At 40.4% G+C, this 12,097-nt stretch overlaps 1 protein-coding gene across 1 annotated transcript; it reads left to right on the top strand.

The window, feature by feature from the left end:
• The first annotated feature begins 3,268 nt into the window (after positions 1-3,268).
• Positions 3,269-8,352, top strand: LOC131887454 (medium-chain acyl-CoA ligase ACSF2, mitochondrial-like). Its single transcript, XM_059236067.1, has 10 exons — positions 3,269-3,424; positions 3,501-3,801; positions 3,865-4,085; positions 4,181-4,301; positions 6,866-6,961; positions 7,029-7,177; positions 7,241-7,409; positions 7,479-7,717; positions 7,778-8,030; positions 8,095-8,352. Exons 1-10 carry the CDS (start codon positions 3,354-3,356, stop codon positions 8,212-8,214), a joined length of 1,740 nt encoding a protein of 579 aa, XP_059092050.1. The 5' UTR covers positions 3,269-3,353; the 3' UTR covers positions 8,215-8,352.
• Positions 8,353-12,097: the final 3,745 nt, after the last annotated feature.

The following is a 12,097-nucleotide window of genomic DNA, read 5'->3' as shown; positions in this document are numbered from 1 at the left end:
AAGAAGTATAAAAAAGCACGGTAAACCTGTTCAATGAGAGGCGCCAGTTCGAGCTCCTCAAGGCCTGTTTGCTCTTGAAAGACGTGAGTGATCCCTGGCCAAATGATCCCTGGCCAAAAGTTGATAGATCTCGTAGCGTAAAACCAAATGTTTTTATTGCATGTAATACAATAAAATTATTAGATGGAAACATTGATAAATGCATTTCAGTGGGGCTTAATTGCCATGCAAACTCGACATAAGAGATCGCGTCAGTTAGGCTCTTCACTATCTCGCAAAATCTCAGCCCAAAGACATGTAAAGAGTTCTTTGTTGAAATGATTAAAAGAGCACACTTCAGATTTGCGTAATGTCACAACAGAGCTTCAACGACAAGCAACGCGTCTCAAGCTTGCCTCGCTACAGAATACAATGAGGCCAAAGTAGTACAATTTTGAGCTAATCAGCTCAAGGCGAGACTAATTCATGTTTGAATAACCGAGCGAGCCATAACTTGATAACTCGTACATCAAGTGCTCGTATGTAAAGTACAGTACATTGTAACGAGTTATTTTTCCTCATTAGCTAAGAGAAGAACGATGGCATTTGCATTCGGTAAATTACAACAATCGGATGATCTGCTCTAACCGAACGCTAATGTTAAACAATAAACCAATACAGTACATACGTTTACAGGAAAGTGGCGCAGATTTGGCGACAGTAAAATGACGTACTTTGTGTGTTTTCCAAATTAAACTAGATGATGTTGTCGGAGTCTTGACCTTTATTGTCGTAGTTCAAAAGCCTTGTGTGAGAGCTGACAGGGGATCTACGATTGTGCGATAATTCGATGAGGCCAGCATGGTAAGCGCGTTATAAACATGGTTTTCCGACTTTGTGAATACCTTACACACACGAAAGTCTACTGCAATAGCATACGAAGGTATGTTGAGCGTATGTTTAGCTCGTATTTTGTAAAAGACGAACGATACTTTTGGCTTCGGTTTCCTATCCAGGGTTTCTTGGTGAAGGAAAATTTGTAGATCAATTGGTGATAACTGAGTCGTATGTTTGGCTCTTCTTCACGGGAGGTCACTTCACAAGTTCAGATCAAGTTTAAGAAACCTGTGAAGTCAGTTATTGTTGTCATAAACCTTAAAGTCATTCTGTTGCCAATGTGGCATTCTAGAGGTCAGATTTGACAAGTTGTCATTTAATACGATGTTAAAATTTATACTCAGAAAGTAAAAGACTGCCTAATTAAACCAACATAAGTTCAAACTATTTTTTTCTGACAGCTGGCATTTCCCTAAAGATAATCAGCGACTAGCTCGTAACTCGAAATTGGCGAGGTTTGTTTTAGATTTTATTCCCGTAACTTTTACTCACTTTCAATATCAGGTTTAGAAACCTTTTTGTCAATAAAAAAGGTACAAAATTCCTATACTGGGCATAGGAGGTGTATTTGGCATCTTGGCGATAATGAGCACAATAATCTTAAATTGACCCCACTATCGCCTCTGAGTTCATCTAAAAGCTGGAAACCCCAAAGACCAAACCGGAGGAGGATAAAGTCATGCTTTGGGGGACAAGAATCTCAGCTTTAACGCTGAAGGGCCCCTTTGTCATTCAAATAGGAAGCGCTTTCAATGGGTTTGATTAACAAAAAAGGTGAGCATTAAAAACCATACGAATAACCAACATATTTCTTCTGAAAACATTGGGCTAACGTAAATTGGCAAAGAACATAAAAAAGTGCCAAACTTACAATAATGTCAATAGCAATACAAACCATGTATGAAAAAAATGCAAGCAATGTTTGCGTAGCCTCATTAGGCCCTGCCAAATTGACGAGGTTACGAAATGAGTTGTTGAAAACTGATAAGATCCTCGAGAATCAACAAAAATTTCGACCAAACTAGTAGTTATTACAGCATCTCAATCTTACTCTGCGCTTGATTACTATCATCTCCTATGGAAACCAGAATGATATTTTTCCGTGGTTTGATGTTGATGGATCTTTTTAACCGCTATGGGTAAGTTCGATATTTTTCAACGAGTAAGTTTAAAGATCATGTGCGAATCGAGCCCTGAACTTTAGCCAACTTGGCAAATCCAGAGAATATAAATGCTTAATAGATTATTCCAACTTGATCTTATTTTGTTCTTTGAGACATCATTTTGTTTTTATGAGTCAAAGTACTTTTGCAAAATAGTACACTAGCTCAATTTGACCGACTAATGTATGCAAGTTTTGACAATTTCCCCCATATTCTGTAAAAGAGGCTTCATTGGCACTTTGGACTGGATTACCAAATTCCTTGCATAAATCGTGCATAGAAATGCGAAAAAATCAGAGTTACTTGGGGCCGAACCCCTTCACTTGCTTTACTTTTTTCGAATTGTTTTTTTTATGACATTTCTTATATTTCAAGTGGTGTAATCCAATCGCCAGGAAGCAAGGATGGACTTCCCCAAATCCTCGTTAATTGGCAAAAGGCACTAATAAAATATTCATACAGGTTGAGATCCTTAAAAATTGTATCACTGTAAAAAGTGAACGATACCAATTTACGTAGAATACTTGAAAAATTGGCCAGATCTTGTAGTTATTTAATGTGATTACATTTTGGATGTCGTGCAAAGCAAGTACAAGGCCCTGATTATTTCATGACATTTGTTCTTTCAATTTGTCGCAATTTCGAAGCCTAATCAAATAATCATAAATTTATGGATATTGATTTTATTGCAAGGTGAACTGAATGAGGCAACTAATTGCAGAGATTTTGCTGGTCCTTCAGAATCACTCGCCCTTGATCCGAAGATAACATGATTAAAACTATTTTCTTCACAATACAGCGTGTCCCAACAGGATAATAAAGTAGTAATATAGATTTGTATTTGGAAATTATTTCATGGTTCGAGTTTTGTTTTGTTTTGTTTGAATGAGGTTCACCTTATATCTCTTCATTTTTAATTGAAGAAATGCTAAACAATCACTTTAAGGAGTCGATCAGATTGGGCTAACTGAGATCTGATTCCCCATATTGGGCTTCAAATCATTAACCATGAAACATGGGGCAATGATGACATCATTCCCATGAAAGTTATCACTTGAAATTATAATGAATTCCCAGATTTGTTACAAATCTATGAGATCTTTGCGATTGACAACATTTGTTGGCTCAAGCTTGATCTAGAGCACAAGGGTTTTGTTACCTTTCGAAGATACCCTAGAGTTATTCTGATCACCCTGTATGTACGATAAAGAATAGGAAGTATAAAATGTATCGCAAACTTCTAATTTCTCAGTACCTTTGTACCCCTTCGGCCAAATAATCGACTGAGCATTGACACATTAAGTGACCGAGAGCATGTCTGACATGTACAAATCAGCTGTGGAGGGCTCCCTTCAGCGCAATTTGTCAACCGTTTTGCCAAGCGGGTAAGTCATGGCAATCCATCCAACCATTACTTAGAGCTTCCTCTGTTCACGTTCTCTGTCATCTTGTCTGGATCAGGAATAACTCCGATATCAAATGGAGTTATGTTTGTGGAACAACTTCTGAGCCTCTCACTTGTAAGCATGTGGGACAATTATTCGATGAAAAGACCACAGAGTTTGCCTCTCGGACCTGCATTGTGTCCATCTATCAAGACATCAGCAAGACCTTTGCCGAGGTCAGGAAAGAGGTGGACCGTTTGGCTGCTGGTTTCATCTCTTTGGGTATGGACAAGGGAGATCGACTCGGAATCTGGGGCATCACTTGTTACGAATGGTATCTGGTCCAATTTGCGGCTGCCAAGGCCGGACTAGTGCTGGTAAGGACGATTTTACCTAATCACGCTTTGGTGGGAGAATACCAATTTTGAAACAAATTCCAGGTCAATATCAACCCCGCATACCAAGCGGCTGAGTTGAAGTATTGTTTGAATTTGGTGGATGTGAAGGGTCTGGTGTGTTCTGAAACGTTTCGAACCCAAAACTATTACAAGATATTGAATGCTGTTGCTCCTGAGGTGGAGGGATCCAAACCAGGGTCCATCAAATCAGCCAATGCTCCTGCCTTGGAAAAGTTGGTCATGATCTCTGACAAAGAATTTGGGTAAGCTGATATCCATCACAAGTTGTGTAGCTATCAAAAACCACTAGTTCTAGAGCAAAGAGTTATTCAAATGAGTCATCTTTTGTTCTCTCAAGGGGGGCCTTCCGGTTCCAAGACGTCATGAAGATGGGGGACAGCAAGGAATACATGGACAAATTGGAATCTTTGCAAAACAAAATTCAAATGGATGACGCTTGCAATATCCAATTCACGTCGGTAGGCGAAATCGGATTTAATCAACACTTAAATAGTTCACATAATACCTCTCGGTGTAATTCCTTTTTTTTGCAAATATTCTTAGGTTTTCATATTTTTCTCAGTTTCATCATTCCCTTAGACAAAAGTTTGTTCTGCTTGATTCTGATGCTCTTTCTTTGGCTTCAACTTAAGTATTTGATCAAATCAAGATTTGTAGATTCGTCTCGTGGGTGATTTTGCGATCCAGCACGAGTCATTTGCGACCCGCCAAAGTTCTTTGGAATGGTTCTGATCCCATTTTTACCAACCCTCATTTTCGTTTGTTCTCTAATCTAATGGGAAATCTTATAACGGGTGTTTCAAAGAAACAGAACACCTAACAATGCTTCCTTCAACTTTTCATTTTGTAATTGCCGCAACAAGTCAATCATGATTGTACAATTATCCGACTTGAAATGTCAATAATGGCATATTCTTGCGAGATCGATACTTATTACACAAAGAACTTTCGGGTCAATGGTCATTTTGAAAAGAGGAGTGTTCGTGACTCGACCTTTTTGACTTCAAGACGGGAAGGAGATACTGAGAACAGAGCGTATGCATTGGTCCTGAGCGCATCTTTTCGTGCTTGGCCAAACCCAACGAGGAATATACGTACGGTTTACCGTTCCGTTTTTTTAAGCAACCTGTACTTAAGTGAAATTGGCAAATCATAAATACCTTAACGCAACGTTAATTCTTACTTTGGAAGGAGTGGCTTAAAGGCTCACCAGACAGGGTATTGGCATTGGCTTGTTGACAGACGCCTTCTTACACTTAAAAATAGTGTCGTGCCGTTGCTTCTCCGTAACGTTTTGGTGCAACCCATGTGCAATGGCAATTATTCAGAAATAAATGTGACAAATGTAAATGCATCCCTTTTCCCTCCCTGTCACGTCTTACGCAATTATGCTGCATTCTTTCTTCATCTCTTCTTTAAATCATCAAAGCTATGTTTTCTTCATCTTTTCTTTCAAAAATTAAAGTTATAAAACCTCTTTTTTTCAACCGAGTTTTTCATACTGTAAATCACTTTGGTTATAACAACGAACCCAAGATGCAGAATCCAGATATAATAACCTTTTTGATGGGAAAATGTTTTCGACCTATATAACAAATCTTTGATTTTTTCGTCAAATAATCAAAGAAAAAAATGGGATGTTCAATTTCATCCAAAGATGCAAGTAATAAAACTAGCAGCATGGCATTTCAAGAAATTGAAACAAAGCCGATATGAAATATAACACACCAAATATCTTTTAGCCAATAAGGCAAAAGAGCAAGAAAATGGCGTTGGAGGTTCAATATTGCTTTTTATATATATGTACTCATAACTCATCACTGTAAACTCGGACGACATAAGTTGTTTTCACTTATAACAGAAATTGCAGAAGTTTGAAGGATCAGATGTGCGAAAGAGCTAAACGGAGCCATTGGGAAGCAAGTTATGGTGCATTTAGACGACACTTGTTTTGACACATATTGTGATCACATATTCGACGAGAAGTTGGCAATGTGACACAAATCGAGATTCAGAGAATTTACACACACCAGTACAACACAGAAGACTATCTGTGTCAAATATACTGGGCCTTGACGAGATTACTGGTTTTCAATGATGGCGTGCGATCAGGTTACAAAGGTAGGAGTATTAGTTGACCGAAATGAAAAGTTTGAAAAAATATGAAAAGTTCCATTGGTTTCATTTGTCAGTCTATGACAACGTTTCCTGCCGTCATTACAATGCTGAGTGACTTACTTCAGAAAATTCAAGAGGGTAAATTGTTTCAGTTTTCTCATACTAAAAATAAACTTGTTTGGTAAAACCAAAGCATCTGATTTATTTCATCGCTGGTCATGCTGGTTTCAATGGGAGCTCTGTGTCCGTCAATCGTTAAACTCCAAGAGAGACCACTCTTGGCCACTCAAAGTTATGTCAAAATGCATTTTGTTTCTTCAAATTTCCAACATATCTCGCAAATGTCGTTACTTTGAACACATTTAAACTTGAATTTTAATCATTGAATTATTTCACCCCAAACAGGATTGAGGATCGAGAAAAAATACCAATTGCAATTGCATCCCTAAGGTCACGCTTAATCTTGCGTTGGGCGATTGCGCTGACCTTGCCTCAGAATTGTTTCACATATCGCAGAAAATTGGAGCAGGTTCCAAATCAAATATGTGGCCATGTGTTCGAGAATATGTCATGTGAAAGCCGTATGTGACCACAATATGTGTCAAAACAAGTGTCGTCTAAATGCACCATTAGGGCAATCATCTCGAATTTCTGCTTGTCATAAGAACAACAACTTTTGTCAGAGTCTAGACTCATCGGTCATTACTAGTGTATCATAGATCACCAGAGAAAGCAGAGGTTGGTTTCAAGAGAGACTCGAATATAAGATCGTTCTACTGTTATCTTTACTTATAATTTTCTTGATTTTTGTGACGTTTCTACATTCTATATCCGGATTTTACCGCATTTCAATTTGCCTTTGATCTTCAACTCCAACATTCAAAATATATTCCTTTTATTTTAGGGTACAACCGGCAGTCCCAAAGGTGCTTGTTCCTCCCATCATAATGTTGTTAACAACACCCGAATCATGGGACAACGGATTCAATTCGACAAAAAGGTTGGATTTTGACATTTGCTTTAAAATCTCCAAGGAAAGCAAACATTTTTGTTTTTCGTCAATTTAGCCTCACGCGATTTGCCTTGCCTGTCCATTTTATCACTCTTTCGGGTGTATCATGGGCAACATTTGTGCTTTGACCTTTGGAGTAAAGATTGTCGTTCCCGCTGCACATTTCAATGGCAAGTCTTGCTTGGAAGCCATCGAAAAGGAAAAGTATGTAACACAAAACAACTGCCTGTTACTTGAGATTCAGAAACAAAAGCACGTTTATTTTAGATGCACAGCTATCTATGGCTCTCCAACTATGTTCGTGGACATGCTCAATTTGCAAAGACAACATGCCTATGACGTTTCTTCCGTTGAAACTGGCATCATGGCAGGAGCCTCTTGTCCCACGGAACTTTGCAAAAACGTCGGCAAAGAGCTGAACATGACCCGGTTCACGGTAAGGAAGACTAGATTTTAATTTCATTGTCTCACCTTCTTCTAAGATAGAGTTCTTCATTCAACTAAGGTTGTCTACGGCATGACTGAGACTGGCCCAGTCACGTTCCAGGCATTTCCTGGAGCGTCAACCACATTGTATGTGAACCCTCATGTGGAGGCTAAAGTTTGTGACGAAAACGGGAAATTGCTTCCTTGCGGAACGCCAGGAGAAATCTGCACTCGTGGTTACTCGACCATGCTGGGCTATTGGGGCGATGAAAAGAAGACAAAAGACACCATCGATTCCAAGAGTTGGCTCCACTCCGGGTGAGTTTACTTACTTTGTTTGTGGCGAGATTCGTTTTTTACCATTTAACTCTGATTTAGAGACTTGGGTGTCATTCATGAGAACGGGAGCTTAGAAATCGTAGGTCGGATCAAGGACATGATCATCCGTGGAGGAGAGAACCTTTTCCCAAAGGAGATCGAGGAGTTACTTCATCAACATCCCAAAGTCATGGAGGCCAGTGTGGTGGGCATTCCTGACGAGCGGATGGGTGAGGAGCTCTGTGCTTGGATTCGCCTGGAGGACAACACTCATTGTACTGAGGAGGAGCTCAAGGCTTACTTCAAGGGAAAGGTATTTCATTGCTTAGATAACGTTTTGTGTGATTGAGCCTTGATGTTGAGTTTATTTCTTCTAGATTGCCCATTTTAAGATTCCGAGATTTATCATTTTTGTTGACAAGTTCCCACTTACCGTGACGGGAAAGATTCAAAAATTCAAGGTCATTGAGGAGAGCATCAAGAAATTGGGGCGTTAAAAACAATAATATCAAAAATGACGAAATTAGTCTCCTTTCAAAATGGACACAATGGATCCATGCACACAACAAAACCAAAAAACAGATTGTACTATTTCCAATAAATTAATGAAATAAAAAAGCGGCGCTTAAAGGCTATTCATGACTGCGGAATAACGAGACAACGTTAAAAACAAATAGTTTACCCTCTCAAGCTCATACGCCGGATCAATGCTCACTTGCTGGATCTTTGCGTGACATTCTGGGAGCATTTGGATCGAACTATGATTGGTTCATCAGCACTTCTATTTTAAAAATTAGAATAGCAACATAGAATGCCTAAAACACTGCCTTTAAAAGGTTCCATTTTTAAGAACGCCCTCCGGCATTTTACTTAATCGAGAAAATCCTCTCGCGACTTCAAATTTTCATAAATTTGATATTTGGACGGAGTGTTTATGTCTTCAAGGTGAAAAGAAGTCGCGATAATCTAGGCACGGTGGCGCTTTTCTGATGGTGATATTGTCCCGCCATCAAAGTGTCAGCAATAAGAGAAGAGTGTATGGATGCTTTTCGGATTTTTCCAAAGCATTCCACAGGGTAGACCGAACGCGGTTATTCCTCAAACTCCAACTGTGGGGAGTTCCGCGTTCAATCTGTGTTCTGCTGGCCAACTTCTATACGTGACTCAGATGCTCCATTCGTTCTGGTGAGGACATATCCCCTTGCTAGTTCACTTCTGTTCACAGACCATATATTGAATAGACCTCGCATAGCGCGAGGAAAAATGCGATTAATTGCCTACATCAGCTGGTACATAAATTTTGGTGTACAGTGACTCATGCTTTTTCATCCGCCAGCGTGGCCAGATTCAGAGTGAGCTTGTCACTGATAGCGTTCGTTGAAAGCCCAGCGGTTGTAGGTCGTTACCACTGATCAGGCAGTCACCCTCCTCTTTTTTGGTGTACAGAGTTGTTGACTTAAAATCCACTTTCCTCTGCACTGAGGTTGGGCCAATGCGACATCTAGTCGTTATATGATCTGTGCTTCTGTTGGCCTTCCGCAGGGGTATCCACTATCGCCAATTCTTTTCAATCTTTATGTACCCGACCTGCCCGAAGCCCTCACACACCAAGGCCCCACCATCAACCATTTTCTGGTACAATATATTCAATATGCAGACGACCTGATTCTCTTGGCTGATTCAGTCGTGGAATTGCAAAATGCCATCAATACACTCCACGGTTATTACCAAGAGAACGGCCTTCAGGTCAATACCATCAAGACGAAAGCCATAATTTTCCATAAGGGTCGTCTGCCTCCCACCTCCTTCCATGTTAACAATAGTCCGATTGAAATCGTCAAGTACTTCAGCTATGTCAGTTTCACCTTCACCCAACTCTCCTTCACTAAACACCTCAAGTCCGCAATAACCAAGGCCAGGTGCAGGATTGGATACATCTGCAATAAACTTCCCATCAAGAATCTTTCCCTTCCAATACTCCTTTAACTCTTCCGGATCGCCGACATGCTTGGCATCTCAACTCGGCCGATGCCACCATCGCCAAATTTCTCAAACAATACCTCTGCGTGCCCCAATATGGGGTTAGTGTCCTACAGTGTTGGGAACCCGACCTTTCCGGAGGTGATGTCCGGACACAAGTTGTCCTTCCCGGTCAAGGACTTGCTTACACCTTATTATCCTTGGCCCAACATCCCTTCGGAGTATTGACGGTCACGCACCTTTGTCCGGCTTCCGGCTCAATGCCATCAACGACGGGAGCTGACAAAAGATCTGTTCAATCTGGCCCATCCTCTACTCTACAATAATCAAGAATTTCATCATTTACCTTTACCTAACTGTGTTTGTACTGTCTGTGATTCCCCTCTTCCCTTTTTTCAAGTGCATTGAACTAATTTCAGTCATACTCATTGTGATATCACTTTCTAGTCAACTGTCTTATTGCCTTTACCTTCATGACATTTTTCTTTATTGTTACTATTAAATTCAAAGAGGAAAGTAATGGTGCATTTAGACGATCCTGTTTCTACTTGTGTTGAGGCCACATAGGGCTTTCACATGACATATTCTTGAACACTTATATACATATTTGGAACCTGCTCCAATTTTCTGCGATATGTGAAACAATTCTCGGGTGACGTATTTTAAGACCTTGGGTGACGTCGGCATAAACGTCTAACGCAAGATTGAGCTTGGCCTAACTATTTTTTACAATCTACCATCATTTTGGGTTCAATTAGTTAATGAAATGAGTAAAAAAGCGAGCTAGATAGAACGAGGTAAACAAAATTTGATGAATGTCTTAGAAATTTGAAATAACGCATCTTTACGATAACTTTCGTCAAGTCAGATAGGGTCTCCCTGGGGGTGAGACGAGCCTACATTTCAGACATGAATGAAAATCGTACGTTCTCTGCACCAAATGGTTTTTGACGGCCATCTTCGGTCACACGTCAGATTGTGCGCTTATAATTTTGCCAAGCCGCTCTCCTTGAATGATGAATATCATTTTCTCTTCCGGAAAGTTGCATTGGAGCCTTACGGGCGCCAAGATCAAGTTGAGCTCACGTAACGTTCCAAGGGGCCTTTGGGACCACCGGGATAACCATCATGGAATTGCCGACACCGGTGTTGGACGACGGCGAAACAAGTAACAGAACAATGACCAGGTCACCTGAACAATCTTACAGCAAAGTCTTGAGCAAGACTTAGGCCAACATCATATTGGATTTTGAGACAAGGTCTCCTCATCGTTTCTGAAGCACTCAATCTATTCTAGCCGATTTTCTGTTTCAAGACCTAAAGGTTCTCAAGACCGAGATAAATGGACTAGTTGTGATGTTCACCAAGGGGAACAGAGCGGTCAGGATAGAAATCAAGGAATCTATGAATGTTCCCGATCTGTTTGCTAATCAATTCGAGTTTGTGAGAAATTATAGTGAGATATCTTAGCGTTGTGTTCTCCGAGAAGCACAAAAGTCTTCAGTACTTCGAATTCTCGAAGTTCCTTGTGAAACTTCGAACGAGGATTTGTTTGCGCAAGTCGAAAAAAATGCCAAAACTACATCTATAGTGAACGCGGAAAGGTTTGGCTAAAGAGACGATCCGAGATTGAGAGGATGGACAAATGGTAATCGTCGAATGATGATTGTGGCTGACAAAGAGATGCCGGACTTTATAACGAATGAATTGAAAAGGTTCCGCCGGATTTTACATCGGGACAAAATAAGACGTTGCTACAACCGTCGGAAAGAAGGTCACCTCAAGGCTGAATGTCCTTCGAGGAGCCCTGTGGATGGTTCCGCCAAGCTTGATGCACGAACAAAGGATGGCCCCAGTCATGCTGACTCAAATATCGAATCAGTTTGCGAGAAGTCTCAAGAAACCGTAACTCTAGAGGAGACACCACCTTAAACCTCTAATCAAAGCTTTAATGTGGAGAGCTCGATTGTGAGTTCTCCAACGGAAGAGGAACTTGAACCGGAAAAGAAGATATTTCAAGAACACATGTTAAAGGGGGATCTAAAGGGGACGTTGGATCTGTGACATCTGATTTCGATGCTTCCAAGAGGAAATTGATTGAAACGGACATTACTCCAACTTATGAAAAAATCCCATCCAAACGTAACAAGGCCGTGAACATGGAGAAGACACCAATTCAAACAAAAAGTAGGAGTGGGTCAACACGATTTTGATTTTGCACTTTGCCACCGAAACGTCTCGATCACCATTTCCCATCACCAAGTCAGAATTAAGAGCCATTTATCTTAACGCGCGAGGCTTGGCCAACAAGTTTACTGATCAACAGGTTCTACTTGGAACGGATCTATACGACATAATTTTTATCACAGAGACTTGGCTGCATTGGGAAATCTCGTCTTC

Source organism: Tigriopus californicus, chromosome 9 (genome assembly GCF_007210705.1).
Source record: "Tigriopus californicus strain San Diego chromosome 9, Tcal_SD_v2.1, whole genome shotgun sequence".
NCBI classification, from domain to species: domain Eukaryota; kingdom Metazoa; phylum Arthropoda; class Copepoda; order Harpacticoida; family Harpacticidae; genus Tigriopus; species Tigriopus californicus.
Note: the sequence above shows the minus strand (reverse complement) of the source record. Positions and strands in the feature narration are given on the sequence as shown.